This window comes from Cyrtonyx montezumae, unplaced genomic scaffold (assembly GCF_038088225.1).
Source record: "Cyrtonyx montezumae isolate F1298 unplaced genomic scaffold, pur_monq_1.0 scaffold_3, whole genome shotgun sequence".
In the NCBI taxonomy this organism is placed as follows: Eukaryota; Metazoa; Chordata; class Aves; order Galliformes; family Odontophoridae; genus Cyrtonyx; species Cyrtonyx montezumae.
This window is the reverse complement of record NW_027072034.1, coordinates 110,751,068-110,769,610: the sequence shown is the minus strand read 5'-3', so window position 1 is coordinate 110,769,610 and position 18,543 is coordinate 110,751,068. Positions and strand designations below refer to the sequence as shown.

The 18,543-nt window shown below is 39.3% G+C and overlaps 1 protein-coding gene across 1 annotated transcript; it reads right to left on the bottom strand.

Annotated features, from left to right (window-relative positions):
• Positions 1–708: 708 nt before the first annotated feature.
• Positions 709–18,492, bottom strand: ST13 (ST13 Hsp70 interacting protein). The gene is made up of 12 exons (XM_065742978.1): positions 18,300–18,492; positions 16,448–16,505; positions 15,135–15,204; positions 14,968–15,038; positions 14,621–14,687; positions 13,948–14,032; positions 12,081–12,191; positions 11,089–11,191; positions 7,560–7,676; positions 6,826–6,889; positions 5,736–5,836; positions 709–926 (listed from the first exon to the last, which is right to left on the bottom strand). Exons 1-12 carry the CDS (start codon positions 18,407–18,409, stop codon positions 798–800), a joined length of 1,086 nt encoding a protein of 361 aa, XP_065599050.1. The 5' UTR covers positions 18,410–18,492; the 3' UTR covers positions 709–797.
• Between the last annotated feature and the right edge of the window lie 51 nt (positions 18,493–18,543).

The following is an 18,543-nucleotide window of genomic DNA, read 5'->3' as shown; positions in this document are numbered from 1 at the left end:
AACAGTAAGCTGCTCTCCCATACCCAATGAACTGACTAAAAGAAACAAACAAAAAACCCAACGTTACATAGACATGCTGGACAATAATTGAGTAAGTAGCAAAACTTCTGCGGCCTCCGCAATACGCACTTCATGCCACACTGTGCAAAGGACAGGACAGCACCTTTGCTGTACAACTGTGGTGATCAAAATAATGTAATATTTGCAGTACTACCAGAAGTTCCAGTGAGTAACTAACTATCATGGTTATTTTGATCATTTTAATACATATATAAAGTCAATCACTCATTAAAAAAAATATACAGACTAGTATTTGCAGGCAATTCCTTTATCCCATCAATTCTTCAGGTTTATCCCATCTTTGCTACTTGTGAGTAAGCCCATTTTTCTGGTCTAACTAGATTAAGACAGATTTTATCTAATTTCTTTTCTTTCTGTTCACCAAGAAAAAGAAACATAGAAAACCCCACGGAACAAATAAAAAAAGAAGAGGTTTTTACCTTACACTCCTGGAATATTTCTTACAAGAATATTAAACTGTATTTAATACTTGCAATAAAACATTGCAACTCTTGGATAAGGAGGCATGGCTTAAACTAGGTCATCTGAATATAATTTGAGTGCTGTAAACCAATCACTGAATAAAGTCAACATTTGTGGCTAGAGAGCAGTTCTCCTTAGAACATGCAGTTTCTCTTCTTAAGAAGATCAGAGGTACAATGGTTTGTTTTATTGCAACACTGGTTAGCCAAATCAATCCTTCCCATTCAAAAATGATTTTTTATGAACCCGGGATTTTATGGTTTACTGCCAAATTTAGCAGACAATTTACTGATGAGACTCATGACCTTGGGATTGTTCTGGTACTTGGACATATTTGCTGGGTTCTGGGCAACGTCTTGGAATGCAGCCATAACTTCTGGATCCTGCAGGACATAAAAAAGAACAAGGGCATTTTCAGAAGAACTCTACAGTAGAGATCTGAACACATACCAAACATAGCAGAATACCCCCTCCATTCAATAGCTGCTATGCATCCCTTTCATCCATTTTCTTTCTAGAAGAAACTTTAATCTGCTGGACAACGAGCAGATGATGTTGCAGCATCCAGATTTAAAAAATACATCTGATACTCAGTTATTCCCAATTTCCTCTTGGAAATCACAACTGAAAGAAAATCTTCTCTCGTGGCACAGCTATGTTACAGTTAATAAATGCATTCACATATACGTTAAAGACACTAGTCAAAAGAATACAGAGCATCTTCCCTACTTAGTAAGCAAAACACTAATACTTTTTTTCTGTATTGCCAGCATACCTCTGGCCTCCACTGAACTACAACAACTGCTTCAAAAGTAACACCTCCTACTTTATTATGTTGGCCCCTTACATGAGAGGCTGACACTGGTGATATGGCAGTAGAGGCTAAACCTTCCCACCAATATTCCATTATGTTTTGTTGCTGTGTGACAGATGGCAGTAGAGGGGCAGTCTGACAAAAATGGAAGTGCAAAGGAAGCAAAGGCGTGTCACTGAATTCCTCCATTCAGAAAGTAATGACACTCATTGACGTTCACTGACACTTGCTGAATGTTTATGGAGATCAAACAGTGGACATTAAGCACTGCAAGGTGATGGGTGGTGCACTGCAGCAGTGGTGGCAGCAGATCAGCTACACTGGTGCAGGTTTTTACAAGCACAGAACGCAGTCTCTTGTTCACTGCTGACAAAAATGCACAGCTAATAGTGGTGACCTTGTTAAAAAAAATAGTGCTTTGCAGCTAAGAATTTGCTCTATCACACAGTATCATTGTGAGCTTTGCATCTATTGTAGTTTCCATGGAAATAAATAGGAGGCATTACTTTTGGAGTGACCCTATGTAGAACAGTTTTTACTCATTTCACGCAAGCACTTTCTGTATGATGTTCTTCGATAGATCTGCACAGGTCAGTTTTACCACTCAATGTAGAAAAATGTTTCAGTTATAAGCAACTTGTGCACGAAAGATTCAAGCTTTCTTTAATCCAGAAAAAAAAAATAATACAGGCAGTTTATTATGTCCAGTACAAAGCTGTAATTTCATCTGCTGCTCTTTCTTGTATTTAAGTGGCTTTGACAGGAGATACAATCTTCCCCAGACATCTATCAATGCTACAGGCTTATTTTCTGGAAACTATAAAAAAACAACTAGTGTCCTCAGAAGATGTTATGTGCAATAGTAACACCCACCATATATCTATTGTAGCAACAGAAACAGACTAAAGCTGTTTAACAAGTCTGATTCAAAATTGCATCTGGGTGGGTGTGTACTCAATGAAATCAACCCACACAGTTAAGACACACCCGCTGAGAACCAGAAGAGCCAAGCCTTATCTTTCTCACAGAAGAATTACAAGTGCTATCTCCCCTATGAAAGGGACACCAATTTTCTAAAAACTAAAGACAGTAAGGTTTCAAAAAAGCACTGGATAGATTTCCTCCACTCTACAGGATTCTTACAGAAAGAAGATGACTTGCACAAACTCAAACCTCCTCACTTTCCAATTTCAGAATAGCATCTAAGCCTACAAAGGCCATACTGTATTGTTACATCTGTTTCTTCAAATGTGTATATGAATACTGAGCATAAAGATGAATAAGCTTAGGCAATGCACCTTATTCAAGCATAACTAAATTAGTAATAAGTATTCAATTTCACACTAGGTGCACCATGAATTCACAACAAGTAGATTATACCGTTCATGTGCGACTCCTTGAAAGCCTGCAAACATAACATTAAAACATTGTAACATTATAAACTCTGATACACAGCCAAGGCTCAAGTCTGTTACTTAAATGTCAATGTGGAATTAAGTAGCACCTAAGCTTCAATGGAAACCACAGTATAGGTAGCGTTAGTGAAACATTCCGTTTTGTAATGGTCCTGTCTTCAGCTGCAGATGAATGAATAACACTGGTAAGGGAAAACAGTTACCACCATCAATTTTTAATACATTACACATCTGGACTGAATTTTGGATGCAAAAATGACTACACAGCAAGTATACAACCCTTAGATGCACCTTACACATCATTCTTTTAAAAACATAGTTTATAATCTGACCTCAACTGCTTGTGTTTCTCTGTATACAACATGACATTTATGTTTAGAAGTTGTGCACAGAAGAGATGGAATACTACAACACCCTCCAGACAGCCAAAATGGTAACAGCAAGCAAAACATTCCCCAGATCTCCCATACTAGGTTACCATTTCAGCTAATTCTTCTGGTGACTATAAAGTTTGGGGCAAGTGAAATGAAAATAACGTATGAGGGCTGCTCTGAAAGTAATGCCTCCTACTTTATTACGTCAGCTCACAATGTCAGAGGAAAATACCAGTGGTATGGAAGTAGAAGCTGAACCTTCTCACCAATATTCTGTTACATTTTGCTGCCACGTGATGGAGGGCAGCAGAGGGGCAGGCTGACCAAACGGTGCCTGACATGGCAGCATGCACAAAGCAAACACTTATCACTGAATTCCTCCATGTGGAAAAAAAGGCATACATTGAGATTCACTGATGCTTGCTGAACATTTATGGAGATTGAACAGTGGATGTGAGCACAGTGAGGTCACGGGTGGTATGCTTCAGCAGTGGTGACAGTGATTCACATGAAAGACAAGCTATGTTCCAGACAGCCATGCAGATTTTCATAAGTGTGGTATGCAGGTTCTCATTCATCACTGAAGAAAATGCAGTTAATGGTGTTGATTATGTTGAAAAAATAGCATTTTTAACATAGTTTGCTCTATTAAACAGCATTATTGTGCTCTTTGTATCCATTGTAGTTTCCATAGAAATAAATAGGAGACATTACTTTCAGAGTGAGCTACATACATCAGAACTCATTGCAAAGAAAACACAACTGGCACAGCTAAGAAGCCATGAAATGAACTACAAGTTAATAAATGTTGATGTAATCTCAAGGAGAGCTGTGACAAAGATGGTAACAGTTACTAATCCAGAAGAGATTGGAAAAAAGGCCTTCAACCTCAGAAAACTCAGTAGTTACTCTTCACTATGAAAAGAGTCCACACATGCTCAGTTAAAATAACACTTGAAGATTAATGACTTGGGAGAGACTTGTGTGAATTAGTATCCTCAGTCTTTTTTGCAGCACCTCATCCTTAGCCTCTGCAACAGCTATCAGCTCCCAGTATCCTTCAACATACTCTGCTCAGTGCAGCTTTAGAATCAAGTCAAGCAGTAAAACATATTCTTTTAAGACCATAGCTTGCACTGCTGATTCAGATAGGATATAAGAATGCAGTCAGACATTTTACTAGGTAGAAGGAAGCACAGATATTTAAATCTTACCTAGATTTAAATATTGTGCAAAAGGGGTCTTAAGGCATTGCTAACAGACTCTACAGAAAACACTGTCAATACACGTTCTTGCAACAGAGTACTCTAACATTTTGGAGTATATATAATTAGCAGGCAACTGAGCCTTTCTAAAGGCACGTATTAAGCACTTAACATTTAACTGCACTTCAAAGCTGTTTTCACCAACTCCAATTTCAAAGTCCTGTATTACAGCATACATGAGCCAGGTAATGAATGCAACTGCAAGTCATGTGGTTTTTGCTGTTGCTGTTGTTTGTTTTGGATGGTTTGATGCAAGACAACATTGCTGTCTGTGGCAGCAAAATGAATTTCTACATGGAAAGCTATGCCTTTTTTTATGATTTCAGAGCACACCAAGTGACAATCCCTTGTGATACTTTTATTTATTTATATGCCAACCACAGCTGTTCAGTGACCTAAGCAACTTAGCAATTTAGTAGCTAGTCCAGTCTACTATAGTGGAAATGCTAAGCACAGCCTGAAACAGTGACTGAACACCTGGTGGGAAGGCAAGGCCAACCTGAATCAGATGCAAGCAATGCACCTAAGTGACCAGAAGGGCTAGAACCAGGACCCACCCCCTCCCAGACCTCATTTGAGGGTTAGCAGTGGAGGCAAGGATAGTTCATTGGAGATCCCTGCCTAGCTGAGGCCTTCCAAGGGTAAGCAGGTATTTTCTTTTGTTTCTGTATCCACATCTGCTGTACTTGGGCTTATCCTCACTTACTGCAGCCTGGGACTCTGCTACCCTGCTATCATTGCTCTGCTTTCCATCGTGTCACAGCATTTCACCTACCAAGGAAGGTATGCTTCCTCAACATAAATTTAGAAAATACCAGATGTAGAACTATTCTGATACCGTTTTGCCTCTCCTTTCACTGAAGAAAAAGGCAATTCTCAGCATTATTGCAACATTATTTTGCAACATTATTAACAATAATTCTTCATTCATGCATAATTAACTCACCACAGTGTGTGTGCATTCACAAAAAAAGGAAAAATACTGTGTAGAAAATAACCAGAGACTCAAAAAAAAAGCTTACAAACTCTATCCAGTATACAATTTTATCTATTATATGTAAATATTGCTATGGCAGAAGGAAAGGAAAATGAGGAAATAACAAGAAACCTTTTAATTAAGCTCCTGTCAGTTTGAAAAATCAGCTTCCAGACAGTCTGGAACAGCTACACACAAACAAGAAGAAAATTTCACAACAGAAACAAGCAAGCATCCCTCCTGTGATTCAGTGGGCCACGTTTTTTTTTTTTTTAAATTCTCTCTGCTCACCTAATCTGTTCCTCTCTCATTCTAAGCATTTAGCTTTGTTTCTAATCAAATACTCACCTGCATGGCCGCAAGGACTTCTGGATCACTGAGAATCTCATTGAGACCTGGCATACCTGCCATTCCTGGCATACCTCCAGGCATAGCCCCAGGAAATCCACCTGCAAACCCCAAGACACAAGAATGCATGATGAAGAACATTTAATTCATCTGTACAGGAGTTCACTGAGACGGAACAAAGCAAACAAAACATCCTGCCATATAGCTTCAATTTCATGCCTTCCACAAAGCAAAGAGCTGTTCCACTTAATGGAAAGCAGGGGTTCTGTGAAAACCTGCAACTTGTTTCATCAGTGTTTTTAACACAATCGAACAGGAGAATCTCATTATTTGTGTACAAAGAGCTAGACTCTACAGTTGGCACATTCACCTTCCAGTAAGAACTTTAGGTTTGAAAAAAAAAAATTCAAAATCATAACAAAAAATCCCCAAGGCAGAGATGGTCTCTATTTGCTCTCCTTGAGAAACTGATTTATTTGAAGTATGCATTTAACCCACCACAACTACAATTTGATCTTCAAGCACTCTTGTTATTGCTTCTCTTACTTATTGCTACTTACTGTACCCACAAATGACATAGAAAGTCTTCATGGAACTGTTCAAAAATTCCAACACCTCCTTTGAGAAACTGTTCCATTAAACAATAGGGAAAACTGCAACGTTTGGAAGCTAACATTCAACTCAATTTTCAACTTCATGACTACAGTTCTTATGCAAGATGGCTCCAGGCCACCCTAAGTAAATCAGAAAACCTTCTACACTACGTTTTCAGCACATATTACTACACCAACATTTCATCTTTCCTTTCTCAAACCTAAATCCATTCCATTAATTGTTGTTACTGATTAGTCTTCCCTCTTCTCGTTACCCATAAACAATGCAATTACAAGAAAGAATCATCCCTCCCCCCACTACTGCTCAGTTATTTACAAACAAGTTATAAACTTCATAAAACATTTCTTCCCATCTTCAATAAATGCTACCTAAACTGTGGTTATAATGACATACATGAGGAAAAACAACAACAACAACAAAAACAACCAGTCACTTGTACCTCAGGTAAGAAGTACTGGTGCTAAAAAACACATACCTGGAAAGCCACCTGGGAATCCACCAAATTGAGCTCCTCCTGCTTGCCGTCTTGCTTCTTCCTCCTGTAGAAGAAAGTGTGTAATTCCAAACAAAGCTAAGAAATTGCAGCCTGCTTTCTACCACTCAAAGGGTTCTAGGAAGAAAAAAAAATATCTGAGACTGTTTAATACTTGGAGACAATAGGAATTATCAAATAAAGCACAATATACAGAACCAGAGAAAGAAGTAGTGATAGCTCCTCTTATTTCTGTACGTTCTTGCAGATTAGTTATATGGAGTGTGCTTTTACTGAACACGAACTATCTGATCAATTTTTACCCGTTATATTAATTTTTAGAACCTGTTCCAACCCCTAACACACCTTTTAAAAATATACTGCTAAAACAGGAAGGAAGTAAACAGTAATCAGGAAGTGCAGAGGAGATGCAATGGATTATTTTGGTTAAAAACTCCCAGTTTTGGAGACAAATACTATTCTGGTTCACTCATACACTAACTGAGTTCCTGAAATACAGATTGCTCGAGATTTCAGAGCCTGTATTTGTCATACACAACAGATACAGCACAAGGCCCTCTTCTCCACATCTCATAATCAGCCAAGTAACCAAAAAATAAACTCCTTAAGATTTAAGGTTTAAAGTGAAAACAATTCTCTCATGCAATTCATTTTAAACAAAATAACGATGCCACTGTCCAAACTGTTAAACAATACTAAAGCCTGAGTGCATTTACCCTCTGTGCTCTCTCATGCTCCTCTCGTGCCTTCTTCACTCTTTCCATTCTCTCCCTGATCTCCTTCTCTTCACGTTTCCGTTCATACTTCCGGCGATGTTCTGCAATTTTCTGAGCCTGTTACAATACAACTAAAAGACTTCAGCTACTTCCTAACATACTAGGCATCATATTTCAATATAAAATACATGTAAGTGGTGTAATCATCTATTTTCACCAGTTCTTAAAAATAAAATTTGACTTCACATCCTAGAAGTGCTACTTCCCCTCTACCACATCATTTATTTGCACGTACTATGCTCTCATTGGATTCACCAGACCATGTACTCCAGGTGTAAGGGTTGTAAAGCCAAAGAGACCAGTGCTAATAAGGAGATGTCACAAACAGAAAAAAAAAAAAAAAAAAAAAAGAATGCTTACCCATCTCTAAGCTCAACAGGTAAGGAACTCCAAAAAGGAGAGACTTCCAACAAGAGATCCTTCCTCACAGGCAGTCAGCCCTTAAATGAGGTCTAAGAGGGATGGAGCCTAGCTCAACCCCTTCTGGTCACACAGGTGAATCACCTTCACCTGTGCTCCCAGGGCTGACCAGATCTTTCCCTCAGGTGTTCATTCAGTGGTTCAGGCTGTGACTCAGCACTTCCCACACACCAGTCCATTTTTTCCTGTAAAGCTCTAGGACTTACACCATAGCCATAACTTTTAATCGTTACATGTTCCTTCCTGCTTTCATGCTGAAATATTTATTCCTACAGGGCTAACACCAGCAATTGCTCCTGAAAAAGGAATTTTCACTAGCACAGTAACAATAAATGCAACTCCTCCTGCACAGACACACTTTCCAGATAGTGCTACTGCTGTTCCAGTTGCTTTGGCAGCATATACAGCTAGACTTAAACAGCCCAAAGATTATTTGAACCAAAGAGAGGGCAGGTAGAGAGCAAGTTTGTTTCCTGTCTTTTTCTCCAACAACAGTACAGCTCCAACAGAGGAAATTTAACAATTAACTCTCTAAGGCTCCTCTCTCAGGACTTATCTTAAAAGAATTCTAACTGCAACATTACTCCTGAAAACAGAATGTATCTTTGTAACACTTCAAAACATAGTTAATTTCACAATTTGCAGAGCTGGACAATACCATATAGTACAGAAACTCTGTAATGTTCCAATAAATTTTAAAAAATAAAAAATAATTAAAAAAATAAAATCAATAAGTCAAGGTTGAGAAACAAAAGTATCTCTCTTACACAAGGATACCCTTCTATTCTTTCAAAATGCCCTTTAAAAGAACAAATGATTTATAAGTTGTTAACTTGTGATAAAACTTATTTTAACTATTAGATATAGATTTCCTACCATATCTTTCTTGAAGCACATCTGCCAGAGAAAGCACACTGCTTGCAACAGAATGGACTGACACTGAATGCAGTACATGCCATCAGAGTCTGATGTTATAACTATGAAATAGCTCCATTAGTTTGGTTTGTTTGTTTAGTGAAACAAAAGTTTCTAAAGTGTTAACTTTCAAGGTTTTGAAGTATTTCTCAGGGCAAGTTAAGTTAGAATATTATTCAAATTGGAAGAGCTACTAATTAAAAAGTACTACAAAAGCTGGGAGTGAACAAATCAGCAAATAGAATAGAATAGTGACCATCATTTTCACTTTATGGAAAGATCACACACTTTTCCCCTCAAGCTGCATACACAAATTGGCACACCTCTACCAAGTGCTTCGCAACACATCACAGGCATACTCTCCTTTTTCTGTGCATCTGCAGATCAAAACTAAGAGAAAAAAAAGTGTTCCCTCTCAGCCAATCATTAAGTATATCTCTTGTTAAAAAAAAGGTCAAAACATAAGATCTGTCTGCTACAAATCAATAGTCTCTGACAGAGAAGACTAATTGCTTGTAAGATGGTTGTAGCTGCTGTTTTGCTGGCAAGAGTTTTGTCTGTAAAGACAAGGCAGGAAGACTGAAAACTTGAGCTACTTGCTATGGGAATGCTTATGCATTTGTCAGGTTAACCTCGGCTGGCTGCCAATGCCCATGGAGCCATTCTCTTGTTTCTTCACCTCAACAGGAGAACAGAAACAATGAAAAATCTCAGGAGTAAAGACAACAACAGGGAAATGTCTTATCAGTTACTGCCACTTGCAAGATAGAATCAACCTGAGAAAGATTAATTTAACTTGCTGCCAATTAGATTAAAATGATGAGAAACGATGATAGAAGTAAAAGACACCTTCCCCTAGCCCTCCTTCCTCCCAGTCTTAACTTCAGCCTTTTATTCCTAACAGTTCTACCTCCTCCCTTCCAAGTGGCACAGCTGGGTCTGAGAAGAGGGCTTACAGCCTACTTGTAACAGCTCCTTTCTGCTGCTCCCTTCTCCTTACACATTTCTTCTGTTCCCAAGGTATACGTTCCTTCATGATCTACTCCAACACAGGTTTTCATGGGGGTACACTCCTTCAGGAACAGACCACACCAGCCTGGGTCTGCCACTGGAGCCTGCTCCAGTACAAGGTCCTTAAAAGTCTGCAGCTTCCCTTACTTCACAGTCACTTGCTGTGATATGGGGTTCTCCATGGGCTCCAGGGTGACAACTTGCTTCACCACAGGAGGCGCAGAAATCCCTGCACCAGCACCTGGAGCATCACCATCCTTCACTGACCTTGGTGTCTACAGGGCTGTCCACTTCCTTCACTCTTCACCCCTTTTTCCCCCATCCCCACACACACTCCTTTCTGTCCCACAGCTGCTGCACAGCACGTTTTACCCTTCCTGACACGTCACCAAAGCGTTGCAATGGACCCAGCTTTGTCCAGAAGTGGGTCTATTTTTGGAAGTGGATCTGCAGACAGTAGGTGTAAACCCCCCATCCCCACCCTCCTCCAGACCTTGCAATGTAAACTCAGAAAAATGCAATGATTTCAACCTGTGGTCAACAAACTGCTTCAAAGGAATGTGTAAAGGAGAAGAGAAAGAAAGCCTACAATCAATGATCTTACAGATGCTACACAAGCACTTCATTAGAACAGTGCTGGGATCTATCACTTGAGAAGAACTGAACATTGGTCTCGAAGGGTTTATGCTGCCCTCGTGGGGTAGACAAACAAAAGTACTTCCCACAGCCAAAAACACTTCCTATGTAAAATGTTTAGGATGAGTTTGGAAACGTTCTATGGAAAAGTAATGCAGAACAGAAAAAAAAACAAAACAACAGAGACACCACCATGATAACAATGCCTGTATAATTTCAACTACATCAAACTTTTCTATTAAGGTTTTAAAAAAGAACATTTCATTGTTCAGTTATATACTCAGTCCCAGAGACCAAATTTCCAAACAGTTAATCAAGACAGCAGTGACTGAATTCAGAGAATCACTTATAAGCTCAATTTGAAGTGTCAGATGAACACTGATGTTGACATGTGAACATTCCCACAACACAATGCATGTCCCAAGAATCTGAAGACAGCAATGGCACTAAAACAAAAAGGGCCCTCCATTATCACCTTCCCACTTACCCTTGGTTGCACCTCCTTCAGCATGGCACTAGCATCTTCATCATAATCCAGTTTACAGGCTAGTGCAAGATCATGAGCAGCCTCCTCCCAGTGACCCAGAAGTCTGGAATTCAGAAAGTAACACTTAGAAGACTAAAAGCAAACTGAATTCTAGTAGTAGTTCCATGTTTTTACAATCACATAGCTTTAGAAAAAGATGCTGAATGCCATGTAGAAGTTCCAAGTTTAACAATCTTAGTGTTTTCTGTAGTACGTGCACTATGATGCTATTAGAGTCATGCTTGTTTGCTTCATATCTTTACAGTAACTCGTGTGATGTAAAAATCAGGAAGAAAAACTAAATTGGCTCGTATCATTCTTTGCTATGAATAAGAATGGTCTCTCATGGAGAAGGTACTTCACATAAACATGTAAAGGACACTAATAAACATTCAGCAAAACTGGGCACGTGCTAAGTTAAGCTATATATTCAGTGCTCCATACAAGTCTACACTACTGCTAAATCAAGCATAAGTGCACGTTTACTCAGCATTTAAACATCTTATCTAACTGGGTGCACCATGTCTTAACCGAAACAGTTATAAAAACTACTGTACAGCACTACTTTATCATTTGTTTAGACAAACTTGTAATAATCAAAGAGTTAAGTGAATGCTGGTATTCCTAGGGGGTCACAATACTTCATCTTACAGACAGAGATATTATTCCAAACCATGCTCCAGCCTTCTCACTTAGGCTCCATGCCACAAATAAAACCCACACAGCTCATAATCTTTAGCAAATGATTAGAAAGCAACCTTCCAAATGACAGTAAGTCACTAGAAGATGGATTATCAAAGGAGGGGAAAAAACGTAAAAGTCAATGCCAGAAGGATTATTCTTAAGCCACCATCAATAAGTCACCATCATCCTTCCTTTCTTTAAAGACATAGACTTAAGATACTGGACTCTTAGCTTACAACTACTTTCACAGAACAATTACAGTTCATTACCTATGCGCTTTCCCCCTCCATTTATAAGTCTGTGCTGAGTCAGGGTTAATCTTGATGGCTCTGTCACAATCTCTAATGGCAGCATTTGGCTTCTGTAGTTTCACAAAAACACTGTGGGAACAAAAACATTTACTGTATGTATTGAAATACCAAGTTACTAACTTCAGCTGGAAATATTTTTGGATGACTAACAGGCTAATGAGATGCATTTAAAAAGCAACGTTCAAAAAATTTTGTAGTGCTAACTGCCACTGAAATTTAGTTCTCCCCTCCCCCCTCCCAGTGGTATGTGAATCATCAGCAAGAAGTGCAAGCATTCAATGTTCAAAGTTGAGCCTTGCCAGCAAGAACAACTTTAACGTGTTGAAAAAGATAAAGAAATGGAAAAGGCACTTCAATTTCACGTTGCTTACCATCTACAGACAATAGCATCTAACATGCAGAACAAGACAAAGCTAGCAGCATTATACACTCCATAGTCTTTAAAAAAACACAAAAAAATGGAAGATAAAGAGATAATTATCATACTGGTTATATGGATCAATTATTAGAATAATAAGAAACAACAGTAAGTTGTTATATAATATATACAAAGGAGCAACTGCTGCATCATCTAGCCTAACCAACTACAAAAAGCAGATCTCATTCTGAGCTGCTCCCTGAATTCTTTTGATGGTGTATGAAGTGCCTTAGTTCAAACGTTTTCACGTCTTCGCAAGCCCCCATGAAAGCATTCTTTCAACTAATACAGTACTATACATATATTTCAACTGATCTCATTGACAGTTTCTTAAGCTGCTCAATACAGAGATGTCAAAAAGCACAAAATCGAAGACTGTACTCAAAGCAATCAGAATAACATAATCACATCAATGTCTAAATCAATAATGGACTTCAACTTGAATACTGTGTGGAATTTTGGTCCAGTTCTTCTATCTCAAAAAGGCTGTAATAGAACTAAAAACATTCCAAGAAAAGCAGCATCATCTTAAGAACAGAGCTGCTCCCTCCTGTACAAGGGAAGAGATTAGGACCTTATAGCCTGGAACAGAAAACATACCTAAAAACAAACAAAAAACCCAGACCACAACTTAAGTCTATTAAAAATCAGAGGCAGTAGGCAGATCAAAAACAAGGAACCTTTGAAGAGTCCTAGTTCCTTTACAAACAAGTAGGAAGCAAATGAAACAGCAAATTCAAGGCAAGAAACAAAGAATCAATTTATTTAGTTAAGCTTTCAAGCTTATTGCTTGAAACTTGCTTTTGTTTGCTTACTGCAAACACTGATTTGTTTTTTAACGGGAGACTGACAACATCATAGCAAGACGAGAAAAAGCCATTGAGAGCAATTAAGCACAGTGATATAGCTTCAAGTAATTCTATAAGATGAGAAGACCCAAAGGCTGAAAAAACTCCAGGAGTATCACCCTACCTGCCTTATTCATATTCTATTCTATAGGCACCTGCAACCCAGCTACTGACAGCAGTAGAACACTGGATGAGGTGTGCTGTTAGACTGACCCAGTATAAGGGCTCTGAGTGTTAAGACTTGGACCATCCTTCAGAACACTACTCAAAAATAGATCAGAAACAGGCACCGCCAGAACATTAGTTGTTAAAACAAGTAGTAAAAAAACACAGTATGTAGAGAACTGCTGCCTTTGGATTCTGAATTAATTAAATCACTAACTTGCTGTATTTACTACAACACTTCAATCGCAGAGTATACAATGTATTGTTTGTTTCACTAGACCCTACCAAACAGATACAAAAAAACATACAAAAAGCAAGAACTATCCATTAATCAAACAAAGGCTTGATTTAGGTTTGAGACAGAAACATAAATCACTAGTTTATCATGACTCACCTTGCTCTCTTGGCATACAAGATAGCCAAACAAGGATTCAGCTTGATAGCATCTGTGAACAAATCGACAGCCTTCTGAAGTTCACCTGAAAAAGAGCACCAGTAAAGTTTCCATCGTTATGCAATGACTACACCCAACTTGCCAAACCTGCCTTACACAGTGCTATTCCCCCAGCTACATCTTGAATGGAACATTATCAAAGGAAAAATCAATTTTTCATTCTTGCCACATTACTGAAGAACAAACTTCAAAATGAATGCTGGAATCGTGAAGAGAAGGTGTCCTTTCGGAGTTAAATTTGTATGTTTGACTTCATATGCGATCACGTAGGAAGTCACCTCTTTATTATGCAGCTTTTCACTGCATTAAAACAAACCACCAGAGACATCAATAATACATAGAGAACTACTGTAGCAGTTGATGTATAATTAAGATGCTGCAACTCTTCCCCCAAATTACAGCCACACGGGGAAGACTGTACTTAAAAAAGCTTTCATGTTCTAGTTAGTTTTGGATATCTAATAGGAATTAAGCTTTCTCCTTCTTGGAGGCACTCACAAAGGTCAAAGATACTTTATTAAGGTTTGTTTCTTTGTGTTAATTTGTTTTTAAAAGGAGCACCAAACATTATGTCCTTTAATATGTACTAGAAAACAACTGAACAATGTATGACCTTCACTTAGGGCATTGATAGCTTCCATCTTCTTCTCATTAGCTTGATCCATCATCTCCTCAGTTACCTAAGAAAATAAGCAAACAAAATGGAAAACACAGAAAATCCAAAAGGTATGGAGTACAGCTTGTCACTATCATGCTGTGACAGCATCAAAGGAAGCTGCAGCTTTCTGACTCCGGAAGTTTTTGTTTAATTTAGATTTATATCATAGTATAAAAAAATTTTTTTTGCTTCCATCTTGGAGAATATTTTTTATTCCATCTTGGATTAGCACTAATAGGTAGTATAATTTCCCACCCTTGATTGTTATTCTGGACTAAACTCAAAATCTCTCCCCTTCTTACCTCCACATTTTCATCTCCCATTTCTTGAGGTTCATCATTATCAGGTTCAATCACTCCTTCATTGTCAATTTCTGGGGAAAAAATAAATAAATAGCAAGTTTAGACTACATTTACAGAGATTTCCAGAATCGTGTTCTAACTGTGATAGCGTCACCTATCTTCCACACCTAAGTCACTCTCTTCACTTTCTGGCTCAGGAGATTTAACTGGTTCCTCTGGTTGCTCTTCTGTTTTGCCCTGAAAGAGAGATGTATTTGTAAGCACGTATTTCTGACCGATATTCTACTCCCACTCTAACAAATAGCAGGGCATCCAACAGTCCAGAATGAATCCTCAAAGCATACTACTGCTCTAAGGCTAAGCAATTATTTTCAAGATACAAATCTCCATTTTTCCTCCTCTGAGATTAAGTCTGTCATGCATGCAAATAACTTAAAGCCCAAATCTTGACTCATGAACTTCTATTATTGGTAAAGCCTATCTTTCAAACTGTGTAATTCAATAAGCAAAACAAAATGATCCAGACAATACCCAATTCTGAAGCAGTCTTGCAATGAATACTAACTAGCCCTTGTAGCCTTCCAGCCCTCCATGACACATCCTCTGGATAAAAATTCTCTCAATCTAATACTTTTAAGCTAAGGTCCTCTACAGGGAACAATAAGCTAGCATGAATGATGAAATTTGTTTTCTTATTTATCCAGGTCAGAGATATTTGCTATTTACACGTTTACAATATTTTTTTCCAAATGTTTTCCTATCAACTTCTAACTACTTGACTACCTTCCTCTTTATCCCATCACACAGCACATCCTCCTTTACCACAGACAGAAGCTGTGTGCATACACTCAGTGTCACAGACTATATTCACTGCACATAAACAATCCTCCAATGGAGTTCTAATTAACAAGCAACTCCAGCACACTGCACCTAAAATAAATATTCTGCTTTTTCCAAAAATAAATTCAAGCTTGAGAAAATTCTCCTATAAATATCTAAAAGCCAAATTTATTATCTCCCCTTAAAGTGATAATAAAAAACCCCTTCCACGATATTGTCTTAAAAAGTTGACAGTTCAACTCCTTACCACCTAACATGCTTGCTGGTACTTCTTGTCATGCAAAGTTATAATTTGAGCCAGTGATGACTACATAAGAGGTTTATAAACCAACAATGATTGCATAAAAAGGAGCAATCAAGACTATGTTTGCCATTTGCATTGTTGAGAACATTAGGCATTCAGGATTAAGGAAATGGAGCGTGATAACAACTGAAACAAACTAGAAAGCCATTTGTAACAAACTGTTGCCCACAAGACACAGTAGAGCAGGCTTCAGATTTAACTTCCACAATTCACCCCAGTGTATTCACCCATACTGTTTAGGTAAAATTTAACAGCAATTTTTGTTTCTCTCTTCCTGCCCGATCATTCTTTAGTGTCCAAATGTTACTGTGTAATTACAAAGTCCTTACATCTCACCTTATTTGTCTCATCTGTAGAAGTACTGGCTGGAGCAGGTGGTATTGTGCCTCCCATGCTTTTCAGCAAATTAGAAGAGAAAAAACAATAAGATTATTGAAACAATGGCAAGTATTTTATTGACTCAAGTCCTGCTGATAACCTCAGCTTTCTGTTGTGACAAAAAATACGACAAAGCAATTCACTGTAAAAGCAATTAAAAAGTACATAAACCATGCTTTCCTAACGCAGTGCACATTAGGTCTCCCCCATAATTTGAGCTCACGTGTATCACACACCCATTCTCACAAAGAAAAGCTGCCTTTCTGGCTGAAACTGATATTTTTTCCTGAAAATGCAAGTTTTCATTCAATTCACAACCAGATATTATTACTGTAGTTACTATTAACGCTATAATTACTTCTGAAACAGAGATCAAAACGTTTAACAGAACTAGAAAATAGCTATTACCGTGATGTTTTTTCTCATCTAAAATGCTTATGCATTTTTTAAGAAATGCTGCCAAGAAAACCATTTCATTTATTTTATGCATTGCAATATCCATGACTTTCCCTCACTACACAATGAAAAGTACTCTCTATACAGACAGCATTCCCTCAATATATTATAAACTTCTATATTACACTGACTTGGTTTAGCAAGCAGAAATAAGCACAGGTTGAATTTTCCAGCTGTTTCATATAACATCTAATCATATCTACTGGCAGGCTGCTGCAAGGACTACTCTCCTACCCATCCTCTGCTCCACATTCTTATCTTCAAACAGTTCTTGATTGCTTTGACTACAGACACTCCGAAAGGAAAAAAATCAAAACATTTGTGTCCAGCAACTCAACACGCTCAACCAACTCCATGAGGAACAACACAACTGGTTTGGCACAGAGGGGGAAGGAGTAGGCACATATGCAAGAGAAACTGGAAGGGCACAGGAGTTTTGCTTCAAGGAATGAGACACTATGGGAACTATCTGGGTGATCCTTGGAACTTCTTGAGGATGTGCAGCCAAAGAGAAACTACAACTTCAGAAACATCACCCAAGTTAAGATCCAAATAACGGATCCAACTTAAACAACATGAAAAAACAGTAAGCCTTTTCAAAGCCTGGCTTACTGGTTACATCTACTAGAAGAAGACTGAAGCCTCAAATTCAAGGTCAACAAGCTTTCCAGCTTCCAATCATGTATTTTAAGAACAGCCTGGGCTAAAAGAAAGCAGGATTTGGGTTCCAGAACAATTCCAAGTTGGGCTCAAGGTGTCTCACAAAATCTAATTCGGACAGATGAGCACTGCGCTATGTGGGGAAAAAAAAAAAAAAAAAAAGAGCAATCAAGAGATCGTTTCTCCGTTCCCTATTACGCTTCCTTTGGCCAAAGGCAGCCCGCGTTCACTTCTTCCCCGCCCCAAAACCTCTGCTCACACATCCAGAATTACACAACAGAGGGATGGATGCGAGGCACTGAGATCCTGCACGTTAGCGATGGGGCTGAGGGCCCACGGAAGGTCCAAGCATCTCGCGCCTTCCCTTCCTGCGCATACGCGCTGCGAAACCTAGCAGAGTTAAGTAGGAATATCCCCACCGAGGACACCGGCTTTCAGGCGTACGAAAAAGTTGAAGCATCACCGCACAGAAACCCGAATAAGTAATTTGTTGCATTTAACGGACAGACCCAGACCGACCCCGAGCCCCAGGTACGCAGGGGCTGCTGCCACGCTACTCCTCGCCACGGGATTCGAACCCACGACAACAGCACCGCGCCCCCTCCGCCCCCCTCCTCAGCCACGCGGCGGGGCCGCGCGCCGCCACGTGCCGCCCCCCCTCCCATTCCGCTCCCCACGGCCGCCCATGACCGACCTCTCCACCCACTCGCGCAGGAAGCCCAGCTCCTCGGTGTGCAGCAAGCTCGGGTTCTGCTTGCACAGCCTGACAAAGGCCCGCAGTTCGCTCAGCTTACGCGAGTCCATGCTGACGGTAGAAGAGCAAAGAACGACGGCCCGAAACGCCGAACCGTTTCCCTGCCCAACCACCGCGCGGCGCCGCGGAAGCTCCCAGCCCGCTTCTGCTGACCACGCCCACCGCCCCGAAGCCACGCCCACCG